The 21099-nt window shown below is 37.0% G+C and overlaps 1 protein-coding gene across 2 annotated transcripts in view; it reads right to left on the bottom strand.

Moving 5' to 3' along the window:
- The window catches only part of LOC122801112 (receptor-type tyrosine-protein phosphatase eta-like), a 1724431-nt gene that overhangs the window by 1550510 nt on the left and 152822 nt on the right, over nt 1–21099 (bottom strand). For both annotated transcript variants that reach the window (XM_044070641.1, XM_044070642.1), the window contains exons 3-4: nt 17231–17278; nt 2653–2694 (exon numbers count right to left, since the gene is read on the bottom strand). In XM_044070641.1, the coding sequence (XP_043926576.1) occupies nt 2653–2694; nt 17231–17278 (90 nt within the window). The remainder of the gene's footprint in view (nt 1–2652; nt 2695–17230; nt 17279–21099) is intronic.

Here is a 21099-nt window from a genome sequence, read left to right as displayed (position 1 = left end):
ACTGCTGCCGGCATGTGCTCGGTATTTATACTGCAGGTACGTCACTTAGAAATGCTTCTTAAAGTCATGGTACACAGACTGTTCTACAATCAGTATACCAGAAGAATTTTATTTACTTTTCAGGACTAGACATCCACTTTGGAAAAAAGAGTTCAAAGGAATTGTTAACGGAGAGTAATATCTTTAACAAGAACAAGCATTTATTAACTTTATACCAAAGAAATATATAGTCTTTTCTTGCTGAGTGCAGAGATATGGCTGACATAAGACACTTATGAGTGCATTATTGTGAAACCTGATGGAGGATTTAGAGATAACACAAGAGTCATGCAAATTCAGAAATTGGACAAAATACTTGGAAGGTTTGAGAAGGTATGTGGAATGTTCTTCATAAAGGGAAGAAATAAAAAGCATTTAGTATTAGTCAATGTGAATTTAAATACAAAAGAAGGCAAAGGAAGTATTGATGCACATTTGGACTTTTTAAAAGAAGAACGGCTTTCTGCAGATATTAATTAGCAGGTCATGTAAATACGTATACTATTAAACTTAGGTAGAATTATGACCTACAGCAATCTTGCTAAATGATCCTCAAGGAGTAAGTCTTTATATCAGTTAGCAACTATAAATCATGCTTTTAAACCAAAGCTGTGAGACATATCCATGGTTAAATGCAGAAGGCTGCAATAATGTTTTTTTCTGTTACTGTGAAAGACTGTGCAAAAGTAGTGATTCATAGTTCATAGTTTATTATATGCTGCAATATGTCAGTTAGACCTTTTATATAACTCAGTCCAGGAATATGCTTGCTATTTCACATGTAATTATTCAATTTTTCTTTAAATGCTAATAATGATGTGATATACTTTATTTCAACGGACATTTCGTTCCATACTTGTGTTATTTTAAGAATACCCTTTTAAGAGATTTATTTCTACATATTTTGAAACATGGCTATGTTTAACGTGGATATTGTCAGATCAGTTTATGGTTTAATTCCTTTCTTAAAGCAGGATTGATCACTGCCTGGTGAGCTAAACATAACATACATTACAACAACATATCTGTATAAAGCAGTGTGCAAGCTAAGTTATTTTAGCCTCTTTGTGTAAGAAAGGCATCTGATCTCATTGATTCTCTTTGTATATTGTCTTAGTTCTCCATGTGATATTTTTATCACAACTTTGGATAGTGAACACCTACTGAAATCACAGTCCAGTATAAGTCTTACTGTTCACATATATAAGGAGTAAATTGATTTGTCAATGCAGTGCTCTTAAAAATTAAACCCATGTGTCTCAACACTTTTGCTTTTATCTGCAGTACTTGTTATTTACAGTTAAAAGTTGAACACGCTATAGATCCTAGGTCTCTGATCTGTTTTAAAATCTACAGATGTCTGCTTTTACTTTTATATCAATGTTAGTGTCAGATTAAGCACCATAGACTTTTAACTTACTGCTGCAAAAATTAAATCTTAATTCTAAACTATTGGCTCAGTTCTGCAAAATAATTAAATTTTTATTTAACTGCTCAGTGTCATTTGAGTTTTTTGTCTCCACCCCTATATTACTGGCATCAGTGCATTAAGATAGCCATACATTTTGAGTTGTTGACAGGGTTGAGAATACCATATTAAAGAAGAACCAAACCCCATACAGAACACTGACAGGCTTCCCTCTTACTACATTTCCAAGTTGATCTTGTTTTCTGTTGTTTAGCTATTTTCTAATCCAATTCATAATGCATTGGTTTATGTCTAGACTGTAAAAGCTTAATATAATCTGATCATGTAATAAGGTATAAGATGCCTTAGTGACATCAAGATAGATCACTAGACATTCCCCTGATCTACTAATGTAGAGACCCTTTCTATTCAATGGATCCTAAATTATCTTCCTTGTATACAGTCATATTGTACAGGATTCAGTGAAGGCCTTTAGATGCCATCCATCCCAAAATGAATAAGTAAACATCTCCCAAAACATGCTTTTGTGATACAAGTGAGCCATACCCATCTAAAATTTGATTTGACTTCTTTTCTTTTTTGTTACTATCCTTATACACTTGCACAATGAATAATCGTTTGCAGTCCTTCTGTAGTATTCCATGTTGCAGTATGCTGTTCACAAACATGTTAATTCACATTGAAATTGGTAAAATGGGAAGCACCATTAACACTCATTTATTAGGTAGTATTATAAGCAACATTTTTTCATATCCTGAACTCTCACAGCTGTCCGAATGAGTGTCTCAAAAGAAAAGCATGTACATATTTATTTTGTGCATGAAATAAGCAGGCAGACTTTGCAAGTAAAGCTGTATTTCAAGAAACAGAATTAGTTATAAATTCAGTGACTTTTACAGTTGGTGAAAATTGTACTGCAAATCTACTAGATGGTTTCTATGTCTGTCAGTAGCAATATAAAGTTCATTTACTGAGCTTCTGTCTTGTGAAGCAAAAGCACCCCCATTTAAAGTTAAAGCACGTAGATGGTATACCCCTACATTTCACACATTATCATGACAAAGATAAATTTCAAAAGGCATGTAGTTATACCGTATCTTGTCATACTGACATTTATAAATGGTTGGACAATTCTTAAGAATCCTAAATTCATAAGGAAACAGGAAAGTTCATTGTTACTATACCTGCTGTTTTTTCTGTAACCATCTGACTTATGCTCGTTGGTGCTGTTGAAATTTTGGTGAAAGAGAGCAAAAAAAAAAAAATTAGCATTATGGAAATCTCCAGCAGCAGAACTTATCTTGTTCTTTTATTTCATCAAAGACTTTTATCTAGTTAACCAATTTCTGGAAAAGTGGATCACTTGATCTTTAATATTCATGTAATATACAAAAATACAAGCAAAATGAATAAATGTCATGGACTAAACAGATATCCACACCAAAAACAGTTTAGACTAAAATCAGTTCCTTATATTTATATATATTATATATATATTTATACACACACACACAAACATGTATATGTATATATACATATGAGTTTATGTCAGTTTACCAAATTAACATATGACTGAAACTAAAAATAACAAGATGACAACATCGAAATTTCATTACAACAAACATTCAGAAAAGCAAAACTTACAAGACTGAAACAAACACATTCAATCCATTACAGGAGACCTAGACATCTGTCCTTTAAACTACACTGTGATTTACGGCAACTTCTGTGACAAACACAGAACACTTTCCCGATGATAATCATGCCAGTCAAATGATGAACTTAGTGTTCCATTTAGCTTCACAACAATCATTTTCTACATTTTATCAGGGGGCAAACTCCCTTGCACTTTCCATGTTGGGGGGGGGGGTACATATACGAAGTCCGAGATTGCACTTAAGTGGGGATAAGGGTGAATTTCCCAATCATCACTGTACCGCAATCTCCATTCAAAAGCTACGAGGTTAAAAAAAAAATAATTATGTGTAACATCCACAGCTGTTTTTTTCAGTGTCTTGAATTTCAGGTTTGTGAACGTTCAGTGCTGTTTCAGTGTTGTTGTCTCATTATTTTCAATTTCAGTCAAATGTTAATTTGGTAAACTGAAGGAGACCCATATATATATGTACATATATAAGGTATGGTTGTTTAAAGACCTTGAAGCATCCATGTTAAAACAAACCAAAGGGTCTGAGGGTTCTCAATAAACCAAGTGGGCAATATAATCTTCAGTTTCAAACTAAATGGAGTGACATCTGTGAAACTGCAGGGCTTTCCTTTATGAAATTGTTAAGGGAGTACCATCTTTAGGAGGAAACCAAACTACATAAATGCATTGCTGGTCTCCTCAGCAAACTTTCTTTGGCAGCTACTGCTAAAGAAATACAAGACTCCTTGCAAAACATTAAAGTTAAACGTGATAAATTGAACAACTCCCTTAGAAAAAGGAAAGAGAAAAAATCAATAGAGATTGCGCTTCTTATGATAGAAACACAGATTCCACCTTAACTGAGCGTGATGATGCCATTGAATGCCTAGAAGAGAGTTTTCTTGAGGAAGAAGACATACAACAGGGTAAAGACATTCTAGTGAGCCACATTCACTTTCTTTTCAGCATCAGGAGCATTTTTTGTCTCCCCGATGGTCGAAATAGCTAGGCGAGAGAAGGGAGAAGGAGAACAACCATCGCATGGATTACTCAGCAGCAGTGAGGAAATTTCACGAGGAGAACAGTGCGCAAGGGTATTTAGAGAGAATTCAAGGCAATTCAGTGGGACAACAGCAGCAGAGACAGAAACAAACCTACCCAAAGTTCCAGAGACAGAGCAACTACAGGGCGAACAAGGCACCTTTTCAAAAGAAGTAATGCCTAAAGACTTGTCACTTGATGTAAGTGCTTTATACACCAAATTTCCTCATCAAGCTGGTTTGGAAGCCTTGGCTTACTGGTTATAGGTGGCTGGCTTATACCAGCCTGATTTCAATAAATTTTTGGTGGGTCATGCAGAACATGTCCTCACTAATAACATCTTCTTTTATTAAGATATTTGCTATTGGCAAACAAAGGGCACAATGATGGGAGCATCATTTGCCCCGATCTATGCTGATTTATTCATGGCCTATGTTGAAATGCATATCATCTATAATAACCACAATAATAATTTTTTGGAGCAGATTGACATCTGGAGACATTATTTGAATGATTGCTGGATGGTATGGAGGGGAGAGGTTGATCATTTGTTTGATTTCATATCCTATCTCAATGTTAATAAATGGGGTCTCCAGTTTACAGTACATTATCATGCCAGCACCATTACTTTTTTGGATGTGTTGATCAACAGGTTACCTGATCACACACTTAGTACTGAAGTATTTAGGAAGTACCCTGAATACAACACTGCCCTCCATGCATCCAGCTTTCACCCACCACACATTGCCAGGAACATCCCCAAATCTCAATTCATAAGAATAAAGCATATTTGTTCTCAGGAACCTTCTTTTCAGGAACAGAGACAGGATCTTACCAATAGGTTTAGATCCAGGGGATATCGGATGGGACATGTTCTGCAAGCTAGCAACTGGGTCAATACACTTAACAGGGATGACTTGTTATGTTACAAAGAGCATAATACCAATGAATCACAACTCATTAGGTTTGTAATGACTTATGCCAGGAATTCGGATAATTTAATTCATAGCATACACAGACACTGGAACATACTACAATGTGGCCATGAACTGGTCAGCATCATACCAGACAGATGTCTCTTCTCATTTCGCAAAGGGAAACATTTAGGATCTTGCTTTAATCATTACAAACATTTTCATGACAGCAGCCAGTCTCACTCAATACAGACTACCTTGACTGGTGAACCCCTGACTGGTTGTTTTCCATGTGGTCATTGCACCAATTGTGATAAAGTAAGCAAATCCAGACAATTTACCAGTAAGAATTGTGCCATGGTTTATGACTTAAAATTCTTTGCCAACTGTAGCAGTGATTGGTTGGTTTATCTGGCCACTTGCACTTGCGGTTCTTTTTACATTGGACAAACCTCACGTCCTTTTAGACTTAGAATATCGGAACATGCAAGTAATATCAAAAACAAAAAAGTCAACAATGCCTTGTATAAACATCATCTGGTACATAAAACTGCAAAATTTACTTTTATGGTTATCGATGTTGAAAAAGGTAACAAACTTAACAAAAAAGGTTGGCATTCTATTTTAAATTCTAAAGAAAAGAAGTGGATTGTTAAATTGGGTGGATTATTCCCACCTGGTCTCAATGAACAATTTTAGAATGAACCAATGATATTTCAGATGGGTGTATTTAAACAGCAACATTTGATCATTTTGTTTCACACTGATGAAGGCTGTGCTTTTTTCCAGCCGAAACTGGTCTGGTTATTTGTTGTTTTTTATGGTTTTTCAATAATAACATTTTTTTCAGGTCACAGTTTGCTGGCTCACATAGTGTGTTTTTGGATGTAAGGCAAGGAAACACAATTTCTAGATGAGAAGGAGTAAGGGAGAGTCACTTAAAGGTCAAAGTGAGAGTGTCTAGTAGTATCCTATTAGATGACCTGCAGTGGTACCAGCCTCTGCACAAACTGGCAGCTCTTCAGTGGAAGACTATGGAGTGCTTTTCCTATAGGGGATTTTAAACTGGAGAGGTTTGATATATGCAAGCATGGGGCACCACATTTGCATGATGCACAAACATGAGGCTTTTATAGCAGCAAGATGAAAGACTTTTATAAAGTTAAACACTTAGGCCAATCAGAAAAAAAAAACACAATAAGTACTGCATTTCTTTGTTTTTTTATTTTATCACTGTTTTTTTTCAGCCTGCACTTGTTAAAGAAACTCCATCTGTCTGTTACTGTACTGTTTTTAGGTTGTTTTTACAGCATTCTGCAAAACTTGATCTAAGTTTGCCAAAGTTCTCCTGAGATTGCCAAAATATTTCAAGTTTTGCAGTTAGAGCAAGTGCAAAAAATGTACTTTTATCAGCTCTGTAGTTCTAGATGGATTTAGAAGGATTCCAAGACTTGCAGTCACAGTGTCCAAGCCAGGCACAAAGATGCCCTGAATAAATGAACAGCATATTTCTCAACCTCTTAGAGCAAGAAATCTGTATAAAGCCCAACAAAATGGAGGACAAAGAACCAAACATACGGGCATATTTTAAATATTGCTCTTATAAACTTAGAAAGTTGATAGAGTGACAGAGTTTGTTTTAACATGCATTTTCTGAAGGATTTGATGCCTGAAACTCAAATGTGTAGCATTATTTAATGACTTCAGTTATCAAATTATCCCAGTGATTTCCCAGAAATCCACAAACTTTATGAGGAACAGTAAAAAAATATGAGCCAAAAATCTGGACATTCTGCGAAAATCTGGCCATTTGAGAGGTATAAGCAGTCGGATGTTGGCTACACAAGTGGTAATCATTCCTCTTGAACAGCTTTAGATTTAAATGATATATTGAACTTCTGGAGCATTTGTACACATGCAGCATCTCATGGATGGTAATCTTGTATACCATTTTACTACCATATAATTATGAAAAACTACAGTGTTTTACAGGGAAGCTGTACACTCTTGCTAACTGCGTGGTGACTTGGCAACTCACCCGACATGGGTGAATTTCTCCTTACAGCCCTATTTTAAGGCTGCATCTTCGTGAAGTAAAAATGACATGAAATGTTATCCTTGCTCTATGATGTTGTAAATTTAGAGGTCACAGTGCAGGAGATGAGCCCCCATATCTAGTGGCACAGAGGTACTGGACCCCCTTTATGAAACATTGGAGTAAATAATTTGCATTTAAGTATTCTGCAGTAGATAAATGTTCTGTAGGATTCCTCTCTGAAGGATGTTGCAGGTTGTCAAATAGTATGCAGGCTAATTTAACAGGAACAGTTTAACAGCAGTGTTATTTCAGAGCTCCATTTTCCAGTACTCTGATTGGTTGGTTTGGTGAAACCATTGTATAGTCAACAGGGGACCTGACACTGATTGTTAATTAAGGCAAAATCCAAGATGAAAAAACATAAAATCCCACCATAAAAGTGAAAATGCTATCAAATATTAATTGTCCATGACCCAGCTATTTATAATGATATTACATTAAAAAAAAAGATCTGCATTACTTGTTTATCACAAACTCATTGGTGTTTCTATCTCTTTGAACTGATATAAGTCAGTGGAGATGGATTCGTAGTTCACTGTACATACACATTCTACCACTGTAACTGTGAAATCAAAAGAGGAAAGGGCTGATTTTTAACATGCCATATGGGTACATTTTAAAGTAATATTTTTAACATTTAATATTTTAATTTGTTTTAATATTTTTAAAGTATTGACAGTGCAGTGGTGCAGTGGTAGCATGGTTACCTCACAGCAAGAGGTCCTCCGGTTCAATTCTCAGCTGGAATGCCTTATCTGTGGAGTCTGCATGTCCTCCCTGCATTCATGTAGGTTTTCTCCTGGTACTACGGTTTCCTCCCATGTTACAGAGAGATGTGTCTGGAGGGTTTCTCCCCGGCCTCTGCTGAAAATTGTCTTTGCTCCAAGTTAGACTTTCCCAGTAAATAAATAATAAAAAAATAAATGTGGGCTATATACATCTTACAGTGTGTCCATGAGTTAATTTTCAGGTAGAGTAGCAGTAAAAATAAATAAATATTCTACTATTGCTTCAGTACTTAGTGCCATTTAAACATGGTGTATTGTTATTTTTTATGGGCTTAGTAGCCACAGTGCTTCATTAGTGTTACCAAAGCCATTAATGAAGAACAACAATTTTTTCTTCTTTTTTACAATGCAATGCATTTTAAAGTATTTTAGTAGGAGCTGTAAAGCTGCCTTTTATTTATATGCATTTATATATTTTACTTATTTATTTTAAAAGTAAGTGAAGTGGTCCACTACTGCCACTTTTCCATCACGATGAAGATGCACAATCTAATATTCACATAACAAAGTTCAGTGATAAGAAGAAGTTGAAGACATCAGTTTTAGAGTTGCTTTGAATGAATAACAAAGCTATAGGCAATTATATTAATATTGCTGGTGCAAATCCTGACCTCAGACCCATATGGCCAAGGAGAACACATAAGCATTGTTGATGGCAGCAACTGGACATTTGTAGGAAACTTTTGCCTGTAGTAATATTTACTACTTTTTTTATTTCAAAATGGATAGCAGTCTAGTAGTGCTTTTAGTTCAGTAGGAAGAGATCCAAATCTGACAAAGAACAAAAAGAGTTCTATCGACAGACACTAAGAAATGTTATGAATAGTCCATTTATTTCAGAAAAAGATGTGCAATGTCTTAGGCATCTGGACAGAGTTTTGAGATGAGGAACTTGCAATGAGGCATAGCTAGTTAATATTTATAAATGAAAGTTCAAATTAACAGACTTATCTTTTATACAATGAGAAACGAAAGGACATTCTTAGGGGTTGTATAATGATTTTATTGAGTTGACTACAAACATTAAAGACTGTATGCAGGAGTTGTTTTTATGACCTAGAGTGTGTGCCCTAGAGTATCATTTAGGATTCCTTTTCCCAGTTGTACTCTATCTCGTTTTGCAACAAAGTTTGCTATTCTGTGGCAAGTAGCAGAGATCATTACTGATCTATCAAATAAAAGGTTAAAATAATAAGATAAACTGGATCCTGTATTGGATTATTTATATTAGCTAATAATAAACTAGTAAACTAGAGTTCAGTAAAAAAAAAACAGACAAAAAAAGCAAGTATAATTTGTTTGGGTACTGTACAAGTGATGAGCTGGAAAAAAACACATTTATACTGTCATTGTGAACTTAACTTCAGTAAACTGGGAGCAAAGCTAGAAATAGCTGGGACAATAGTGGTCCTACTGCTTTCATTCAGTGACAACATTAATACCATTGCATAGGAACTAAACTGTAAAACTGCAGAATTACAGTCAAGTATGGATATATAGACACCACAAGACAAGTAAGCCATTGCTCAGGCTGTCCTATTGCCCAGTTTGATGCATGGGCACTGGTCAAGGGTAATATCTGCCAAACGTTGTTTATGGATGCATCTGGCCTACCATCACCCACACACAACTGCAGTTTACAATTGAATGTGTTTCACAAATAGTACCCAAAAAGAGAAGTTATTTCCCATACAGACTAATTGTGTGTGCACGTGTGTGTGTGTGTGTTTGTGTGAGAGCAACTCTGCTGATATGTACATGCATACGTAAACACATGTACATACATACACACACACACACACACACACACACACACACACGTATGCATATATATATATATATATATATATATATATATATGTGTGTGTGTGTGCATGAAGACAGAAATTTTACCAACCTGACTGGTATAACTTCATATCATATAGGTATGATACATTCGTTTTACAGGTTTCTAGTATGTGCAGTATAAGGAAACCTTTTTCTGACCACCAGTTACTATTTTTTTTCTATGAAACATTCCCATACATGCAACATTTTGTTATTGCCTCTTTTAAGTAGGCCTTGGTTGCATTTGTCCTGTAAATTGCAGATGTAGTTTATGGCAATATAGACAATTATATTTGCATTCTTACTTCTCAGGGAATGACTTATGTGATCCATTCCAGCCTGCCTTTTGTTGAGAATATCTCTGTTGCCTAGTCAGTCAATGTTGGGGTTGATATGTTACCTTTGGCGATGTTATTCAAAGGCGAGGTTTATGCTGTCATTTATATAGTAATGGTATGCAGTCATTTCTTTACTTTTGTCAGGATTTTCTGGATGAATTTAACAAACTTGACAAAGACTTTGAATGCATCCATGATTGTTAATAGCCAATTACCTGAAGCTCAACTCTTCAAAGAAAGTCACCAAGTCTAGTCATACCACCTTGAGGCATTTTCTGATCTGGTTTTGTCCCACAGCCTCATCTACTGTGGGGACAAGCTTGAATTTGTATTCAGAGTGAGCAATAAGGGTATTGTTTGGACAACAAATGAACACTCACAGACTAGATTTTAGCTGTTGTCAAGTCTGCTTGCTTCCATTTCAGAAACATCATACTGGCTAAACATTTTATTCTCCCAACATACAGTCCAGTAAGGATTCATGGGCTGGTATCCTCCCATTTGGTCTATTATAATGCCCTGCACCTAAGACATCCTGACTAATAACAAGACTATATTCAGGTACTATGAATCTTGGTGGCCCAGTAACTCAAGACGGTATTTAAATAAAAGCATATTACACTAGTCCCACAGGCACAGCATTGACTACTGTTTATTAGTGGATCATTTTTCAAATTTTGGTAATGATTTATTTAGCACTGGTCTATCATACTTGAGTGACCTCCTGGCCATTTTTTGAGGTAGTATATGAAGCTTTGTTATCACCATTAACATCACCTACTGTTTTACCTCGTGTATATATATATAGACATTTATGATGCCCTTCTATATCACTGATGCGGTACTCAAAATAGAAAATGTCAGTGTGAGAGGCAGATTCCCCATAAGGGTCATCATGAACAGTGTCTTTTTATTTAGGTGCTTCCTATGACTATACCTCTCGTAGTATCTGTAAGGTGTTTGCACCTAAGACTCTCAGAAACCATTTGTCTTCCCTGGCCATTTATCTTGAAAAACAACAGCTTCAACAGTTATCCCAGGGTTCCATGGCAGAATGATTTATCCCCAGTATACTCCCACTAGGCAAGAAGAAGACCAAGAAGTCTTGACCTGATTCTTTTGCTGACCAGCTTTTCCTGGAGGGATTTCCCAGATATTGGTCAAGGATGAGGTTATGGGTTCTCACCTCACCAAGGGTCAGAACCTCTGGTATTTGGTAGGGCTGATGTCCCTTCCATGAAAAGACAAAAATTGAAGCATGTTTCAGTCCATTTTAAGGATCCTCAAAGGGAATGTCAAGAGTTTACTCGAGGCTTGATTTTTGCCTTGATGGCCCTAAAGCCTTCTCAAGGGGTTTTGGTACCTGCTCTTTCTTGGACTCTCTACCTCTTCATAATGTATTAGAGAACCCCATTCTTCAGATGAGGATTCAAAGTCTGATGAGGACTATTTTTCTTTGTCTTTGCTTTTGACTTGTGATTTTAATGAAGATGAATCTGTTAGCCCTCAGTCTCCTTTTGAGGAATTGTCCTTTGGGGACACAATTGCTAGAAAGATACTATGCTTTAAGTAGAATTCTTCTCAAGTGTCTGATATTCAGAGAAGATATTATGAGTTGCTTCAGGTGGATACACCTAAACCATTGTCAGTTCTTCCTGTGTTGGTTGCCTTGTTAGATACATTCATTGCTGCTTCCAAGTCTCCTACTCCTAAGAAACATGATAGGTCCTATATGGTTCTTAGGATTTTTAATTTTTATTTACATTCCCTTCTGCCGAACCTGCTGTAGTGTCAGTCTCTTCTGGCAAACCTTTCTAAACTTTTGCCCTCTTCCAAGCTTTTGCCTTCTGATAAGGATAGTAGAGCAATGGAGAGGATTAGTAAGAAAGTTTATACTGCTTCTGCTTTGGCCTTTATGGCTGCTAATTACCAGACCCACATGACCAGATATGCTCTGGCCTTGATTGCTCAGGCTTGTCATGTTATGTCTGACCTACCTGATCTAAAGGCAAATCCTCTGCCTTATCTATTTTAGGTTTTGCATCTCAAATGGCTCACCAATCTATAAAGTGTAGCTATGATGTTGCTAATACCTTTTCCAGGGCTACAGCTTTTGGGTCTGTCATGAGGTGTTTTTCTTTGCTTTGTCTCCAGTCTCTGACTAAGGACATTACGGCCAAGTTGTTGGTTACTCCTTTGGATAATAAACATCTATTTGGGACTGTTGCTGCTGACATGTTTAAGTCTCTTCAAGAGAAAGGCAAAGCCTTTCAAGACCATTAGACATATTTTTGTCACTCCTATTCCTATATTCCAGAGAGGACTTATACTTCTTAGATCTGCTTTTATTTGCAGGCAAACTCTTCAGATCTCCAAGGGCAGGAAGGATGGTAGGCAGGCCTCCTCTGCTAAGGCTTCTGAGATTTATGTGGCCCAGAAGCCTCCTTTATCTGATAAGCCTGCTTCTTTTTGACAACCCCCCCTTCTTTTAGACTTCAGACTCTTGGGTTCTTTCTATCATCTGTCAGGGTTACTTCATGGTATGGAAGTCTCTCCATCATTTTTTCCAGGGATTCCTTAACCTCCTCTAGCGCAACTTCATCATTTCCCAGAGATGCTAGGGTCCCTCGTGAACCAAGGAATGATTCAACCTGCCCCCCCCCCTCTTCTCAATTGGGAAAGGGCTTTTATTCCAGGATGTTCCTGGTTCCTCAAAACTAGGATACTTGGAGACCTATTCTGGATCTCTCCTGGTTCAACACCTTCATTTCTCTATTCATCTCTTTTTAGGAGGTATTTACATTTCTCTAGGTCTTTCTTTCATTTTCAGTTCTCTGTATTGCTGTTTGGTCTCTCTGCTGCCCCAAGTGCATTCCCAAAATGCCTAGCTCCTGTGATTGTAGGCTCTGAGGCATTCAGATTTTTCCTTATCTGGATGACCTGCTTCTTCTGTTGCCTTCTCCCAGTCACCTGTTACAGGATCTAGGGTTGATCATCTCTCTCGTCTTCAAAGCCTGGGGTTCACTATCAACTTCAAAAGTCTGTATTAACTCCCTCTCAGGATCATGTGTATTTGGGATGCAGGATTCAGACAGTGCCAGTTCTGTTCTCTCTTCTACTTCCAAATGTTTTGTCATAGACAGCCTTTTTTCAATTTCTTGATCCTTTGATTGTCATGCCAGCCCAGGAGGTTCTATGGGCCCTGGGATTCATGACCTCTTCTATTCCAGTGCTCCCATTTGCCAGACTGCATATGCAGACACTACAGAGGTACCTCAAGTTAGTCTGAATGCAGCATTGTCACCCTCTGGATTTCAGTGCACCTCTCCTTCCCTGTCTAAAGAAGGAATTAGAGTGGTGAATTCAACAATTTGCTCTCAACCCAGGCCTGCCCCTCAGCCTCCAGTCCCTGCTCAAGAACTGTTCATTGATGCCTCAGACATGGGGTGGGGGCCTACTTTGGTCACCTGAAAGTTCAGGGTCTCTGACCCCCACATCACATGTCAAATAGATAAGAGCTCTGATTCTGGTCCTTCAAGCTTTTTACCCCATGTTCTCTCCTTGCCCATTGAAGGTGTACACAGACAACACAACATTGATGTGGTATGTCATCAAGCAGAAAGGCACAAAAATCTTACATCTTATGCACAATATCTCTTTAGGCTTGGGATGTGCCTCTCAGTTATCAGTTAACTGTTAAGACAGTACACATTCCTTCAGAGTACAATCGAGTGGCAGGCTCTCTGAGCAGGTCCAAAACACAGGCTCACAAATGGATGCTTCACAGAGACACATTTCTGGACATTTGTCCATCAGAGTGGTATTCCTTGGAAAGATCTTTCTGCCTCCCTTCTGAACAGGCAGCTTCCTCTCTTCTGTTCCAGAGTGCCATGACATCTAGCATGGAAGACAGATGCCCTTTCTTTTCCTTGGAAGAGAATGTTTCTTTATGTTTTCCCTCCTCTTCATGTACTTCCAAGAGTCCTGCAGAAGATTCAACTGGACTGCCCAGAAATCTTGTCAGTGACTCCATTTTAGCCAAGACAGCATTGGTACCCTTCTTAATGTGTCTGGCAGGGCATACTCACCACAAGTTACCTCAAAGGTTTGATTTCCTCACACAGGACAAGAGGTCTCTCATCCATCCTCACTTGTCCACTCTTCAAGTGACATTGTGGGTGACAGTGTTTTGATCCCTTTCAGGCACCTCTTTTATGAGGATGTGCCCAGGGCTTTACAGGAGGGAAGAAAAGATTGGACACTCTAAACTGGGCATAGGTGAGAGTGTGTGTGCAAGTGAGTGGTATGCATGAACTATAGCAGCAGGGCTAGCCACCAAGTAGTGTAAAATCTTGACCTGAAATGATGGTTACTGTTGAATTGACACCCCGACCCCATGTGCAAAATGGGAAAAAGGGGTTGAGAATGGATGGATGGATGGATGGATGGATGGATGGATGGATGGAAGGAAGGAAGGAAATGCTCAACCAGAAAATCTTATATGTCCAAATGAAAAGATTTTCTGTCTGGTGCCATGCTTGTAATTAGGACCCTTTTTCAGTGGGGTCCCTCTGTTCCTCTCCTATGAGTGTGAGTTGCTGCAGTCTGGCCTGTCCTATTCTTTTGTGGATGCCCATTTGTCAGCAATTTCTGCTTCTCTGCCCTTGAATCCTCCTTTGGCTTCTTGTTTTGAGATCAAGCAATTTCTTAAAGGTGTTCTGCCTATCAAGTGACCATGAAAACCTATTATTTCTCCTTGGGACCTTAATTTTGTTTTGGAAAAACTGACTCAAGCTTCTTTTGAATCTGGAGATAATACTTCTTTGCAAAATTGTACCTGAAAGACTATTTTGTTGTGTGCTCTTACTTCTGTTCAAAGGGTTTCTGAGATCCAGACCTTTATGGCCATTCCTCCTTTTTTGGTTTTTCACAGGGGCAGGATGTCCCTGTGCACTAATACTTCCTTTTGTGCCCAAGGTAGTAAATGAGTTGTCCTTGAATCAGTAAGTACATCTCCCTTTCTATTTCCCTTTTCTTTTCTGCTACTCAGGGAGTGTATACACTGAATTTTCACAGACAGCTCAGGTACTATTTGGATAAAACTAAAGTCATTATTAAGTCTGATCAACTTTTTGTGTTATTTCATCCCAGAACATTGGGTTTGGCTGTTTCCAAGCAAACTATCTCCTCCTGGATATCTAAGACCATTTCCTTTTGTTATACTTTTCATGGCAAATCTATGTCTACATCTATTAGAGATCATTCCACTATGCTGTTGCCTCTTCTGATGCCTTCTTCAAGGTGTTGGACACCAGTTCAATCTTTGAAGCTGCTGCTTGGTCTTCAGTGCATATCCTTGGATATGTTTTCTAAGTCCAGAGCAGGTTTTGCTGAAACCATTTTATATGGGTTTGTTGAGGACTCTTCTCAACCTTCCACCTCCCATTTTGTTTCTTGACCTTTTTAGTTTCCATTCTGTTTAGAATACTGCAGCAGTAATTTAGAAAGACATAGTACAGTTGTATAAAATCTTACCATAACAGTAGACATCTTTCTCTTTACCGTTGCAGTATTCACTCACTCCCTCCATCCCCACCACTTGTTTATACTGGTTTTTGTTTTAGATTCCCTTCTGTCCGAGGGTTTCCACTTTTTCTTCTGCATTTTTTTTTCTGGTGGATGTGCATGGAGTCCTTTGGAGACTGTTCTCTTCTTGAGCAATTCCATTGTGGGTAGTTAAGTCCTTCCGTCCCTTTTATACCATACATTTTGTGCGTGGTGCATGTGTAACATATGGTGCAAACAAGATCATTAGACTTGTGTATACTGGCTGACATTGGGCTGCCCTGGGTGGGAGATCCCTTCTATTTAGAATACTGCAGCAGTGAAGAGAAGAACATCTGCTACTATGGTAACATTTTACACAATTGTACTTTCATACAGAATACATATTTAAGTCAATAACACAACATTGATTAGACAATCATGGAGTGAGAGTTGCAGCTAACAACCTGTCACTGCACTGAAGTCCTACCCCCCCCCCCCGTATCTAATTTTCCTTTGCTGTTTTAATAAATCTATTTGGCACTCTGTTACTCAATGCACATTATCAGTTTGTTTTTCCAACACTTTCTCAGTGAAGTATCTCTTTTTCATTATCAGGCCCTGTTCAGAATACACAAGCTCTTTAACCTCTTCTGCTGACTCTTTAGCTCAAATCCACATTCATTTAAAAAGGTAACTGCTGTGACATTATTGGTGTGTCCTTTCATTCTGACAGCGAGGAGAGTTGTATAGTAGATTTGTATTGAGGCCCTATACTACTAATGGGAAGGAGAGTGAATTCCCTCCATCACTCAGTAAGGGATTAAAAACCATTTTGACTTATACTTAGAGAATTCATTGTTCTTTACAAAAAAAAAAAATGGGTTACATATAATTCTAACAGAAACTTTTTTTCCCATGAAGAAATTCTCAAATTTGTCTTAAGTTCAGAATATGTCTTTCCCCATAAGAGACTCCAGTACTTTAGACATGGTTCAACTAATCCCCCACCAAGGAATTATAATCATCAGTGCATTAAAACTGTTTAAAATGATTTGTTTCCCTCTACAAATGGACTTGCTGAGCTAGAGGCACATGTCAGTTTTATAGGTTTGACTATTCATCACTTTATAAGTCCTTGGAGACTGTGTGCCCAGCAAGGAAATGTAGACTCCATGTAAAAGACTTTCAACTAAGACCCTGAATAGAAAAACAAAAGCTGTGAAGCATCAACGCTAAATGCTTCACTACTGAACCACTCGGTTTACAAATCATATTCTATAATTTGGAAATGAACAAATTAAATACATGAGAACATAACTAATACAAATATGTTACTGCAAAGATAAAAAAAAAACAATAGTTAGCAATAGATCATCTATGCAAAATATATTTGTTAGTCATAATCACTTTTTTGCCTTTCTGCCTCTAAAGAGTCTAAGGTAAATTGTGTACATTAATTATGAATATATAAATCTTATACAAAACACTTTCAAATTAATGCAAAATCATTGAGTAGACTCCTTTATAAACAAACTGATTATGTGAAGTAATATGTACATACCTGGTATAGCTGCTGTGGTCATAACTGGGCAGCTTATGGATGCCAACACTTTTGTTGATGCAGATCAATTTTAGAAAAAAGATAGAGAAGAAAGGAAAAATCAGTAAGTAGTGAAAGCAAGATGCACACATCCACAATCCAAAACACACACACACACATTTTTTTGTTTATGTTTATATACTTGTAAAACAGATAAGCCAATGGACACAAATGTCTGTTTTCAGGGACAATCCTGGAGTGGTGTCGCACAGCTAGCAGAAGATGCAGTTTATTAACAGCTGAAAGCCTTAATCCTCTGCACTGTTAGACCTATAAATACATATACATATGTAGAGAGAGAACAATGTCATGGTTACACAGTAATTACCAAGCTGCTAACCATCCTTCAGACCTTTAATAATGCAATCTCCTTCATATTATATTCATATTTATTATCCCCAATATAATCTTATTTATCAGACTACTTCTTAAGTGTATTCAGAGTCAGACATAAGCTTGGAAGCCAGATTCATATAGATTACCACAAAATATATTAGAACAAACTTTTTGAGGGAACAGAGAGTACAAGCACTGTGGTAGGGCTGTTATTGACGTCAAAAAGTGGACATTTTGCAGTGTAATCTTTATGAATCTAGCCTTGTAATCGATCTTTTCTCACAGTTCTACTTTCATTTTATTTTTTTAAATAGGTCCCCTACAACTTATTCCAGGATATTGTTCTTTCAAATTAAGTCTGAATCAGAGCTAACTTCCATTTATACAGCAGGTTTAAAAAGAAAACACAGATTTCCTTTCACTGTTCTGTAAAGTAATAAGTTCTTGACATATCTTATTCTTTTAGTAAAATGCCGTTGAACTAATGCAATCATTTTAATATCAGTAATTGACAAGGAACAAAAGATTATCCAAACAAAAACAGCATTTAACAAAACAGAAAAGAAACAAAATAACAAGTTCCAAAGGACAAACCATGAGAGTCCTTCTAAGATTAAGCACTTTTGTTCTTTACTATATTCACCATAAAACATCCTCAGAATCTTATTACAAAATGTTTCCATAACATTTAAATACTCTTACTCAAAGAGATTTTTATTAAATTTTTTGATATCTTCAAATAGATTGAACCATAAATAGTAAAAGACCAAAATAATATAACATAATCAACTAACATTTAAATACTCACACACACACACAACTAATCAACTACCTTTCAAAGCACATGCACCCATTAAAATACAATATTTAAATTAGCTTCAAAAATCTCAAAAAAGGAATATTTCCTGAAAAATATTTTACTTTGAGAGCAAGTTATTAGTTTAGAGCAAATATGCCTGACCTTGTCTGAGTTTTAAAGCTTAGCAAGATCGAGAAGTGTTTGCATTTGGATGGGAGACTGGAAACATTACTTTTTGGCAATGGATTTTTACTCTTTATTTTTTTTTTTTGATTGGTGGAAGAAGGCAACCAAGATCGATGATTGGTTCTATATTCTGATTGGCAAAAAAATCCATTAACATCTACTGATTGGTTTGTTTTTAGTGTATAATGACTGGTCCTGATTTCAGGAAATGTTTCTTTCTGAGATTTTTGAAAGTAATTTAAATACTGTATTTCATTGGGTGCATGTTCTTTGAATGGTAGTTGATTGGTTATGTACGTTTTTACCCTTTTCTGAACAATCCAGAGCCATAATTAGATAATTCAATAAATAAAAAATAATGGATTAACATACATACAACTCTGTCCCATATTATCCCTTAATTATAAACTATTTATACACTGCTGCATTTTTCTATTACTTGGTTCTTAGCTGGCTGTAATGTTATATACACCAAGTTCTTATAGGTGCAAGGCAGAATGTGCTGTAATGTTATATAAACCAAGTTCTTTTAGGTGTAATGTAGAATGCACCAGTGAAATGTGAAACAACTACTGTCAGCAGGGCAGTGGTGTTTTTACTGTGTTTGAAATAACCATTACTAAAAGCATCCTGAGAGACAGATTTATAGCAGAATTGCTGTGCTCTATACACATCTCTCAAGGCAAAATATGAATAACACATAAAGTAAACTTTTTCAGAATTACAGCTGGGATGTACTGCAAACTCAAACATTAACATTGATGAACCCTATAAGGACAACTGGATTCATGATGAGCCACTGAAGGCAATTTCAGCAAACATAAAAACACTTAAAAATGATTGATAGGCAAAATCTACTTTCACAAAATGTAGTTTTGACAAATTACTTCCATGTTTTTACATTCAACAAAACTACATTCAGCAACCTGACATACTCCTGGACAATTCACTTGTAGCAGACTCAGATTATTTAGTCCTATTGAAGTTCACCACATTTGATAGTACCTGTATGTCCTACACTGGAAAATGTGGAATTTGATGCATTTTTAAATTGTTCTTTTTCTTATTCAGCCTAGTATGAGCTTCTGAAATGTGTATATATGCACTACTGAGTTTTGTAGTGACCATTAGGGATTTTAAACAGCCTTGTTAAGTTTACCTGTAAGCTAGTCATAAAACTAGACAATGTGACAAACCCATACTATTTGCTGTCATGGAGACTGTACTCCTCTAGAAGTGATACTAACCCCCACCTCCTGTCTTTTCTCCATGACTTTTTCAGTCACTGCTGTTATACTAGTAGGGCAGTAGTTCCACTCATTTCTTTTCTGTTGCATTCTTGTAAAAAGTACCACATTTGCTGTTCTACAGTCCCCTGGCACTTCTGCTGTATTTAGAGGTCTATTAAAGATTTTCATGTGAGGGTCTGAAAAAACAAAGGGCTGATTTCTGAGGATTCTGTGAGTCAGGCATTCTGTTCCTTGTGCTTTATGCTCCCTAACAGCAATCAGATCATCTAAACCTCAACTTTTCTATACTGGTGTTGGTCAGACTGTTCTCATTCTGCCCTACCTCCTGTACAAGCATGGTACCCTCACCTTGCTTTCATGAAGGAAGACTAGACTGAAGCAAAGTATTTATTCAGTAGCTCTGCTTTTTCTCAGTTTTATGTGATCCTTTTGCACAGCTTTTCCATTTCTGTCCTCCTTTCCTTCTTTCTAAAATGTGCCTAAGTACTTGTTTCACTTTTTGATCTCTTTTGATATCTCTGTCCTCATCTTTAGCCTTTGTTACCCCACCATCACTCCTGCCTTTCTGCTAGCGTCTTTGTATTATATGTTTTCCTACTTGTCAGTTTCTTTACTACTTTCTGTTTGTCTAACTATCCTCACCTTCCTATGTTTGCACATTGGCTGTCATTTCGTTTTGTGCCCTTTTGCCTGTTCCATAGAGCCTTGTACAGATCTTTTAGAACTACAGCCCTGATGCATTCCTGTAGCATTTTAACTGTCTCAGTTTACTCCTATGCTACTTACTCATCTTTGGCTACTCCCTCAGCACAGCATAATACACCGTTCTCAAATCCTGCAATACTTGTCTTTCCCTTTTAATTTACCTTTCCTAATACACTAAACCCACAGTGGCAAGATGATTATGACTAATGTTGCTTTAACCTTCATATCCATGACCCCTCCCTACACAGTGGTTAGGACCACATTCAGAATTCTGCCCTTTTAGTACAATCCTATATTAGTTGGCTAAACCACTCATTACCCTAGACCTCAATAATGTCCCAATCCATGTTTACCCTGGAGCTCAAAATCTCCTAGATTCAGTTTCCCAAAAATATTGCACTCTTCCTCCTACCACACTCCTTTATTCTCTCATTATTTTCTCCTCCATTGTCTCATCCTCCTCTCTTCATGAGTTCAGTTGTAACACATTATCCCTTTGTGTTTATTCATGTCCTGAATGCAATTCCTAATAAATATAGTTTTATTTTAATTAT

Source organism: Protopterus annectens, chromosome 4.part1 (assembly GCF_019279795.1).
Source record: "Protopterus annectens isolate FY-2018-M chromosome 4.part1, PAN1.0, whole genome shotgun sequence".
NCBI classification, from domain to species: Eukaryota; Metazoa; Chordata; order Ceratodontiformes; family Protopteridae; genus Protopterus; species Protopterus annectens.
This window is presented reverse-complemented; position numbering and strand designations above follow the sequence as displayed.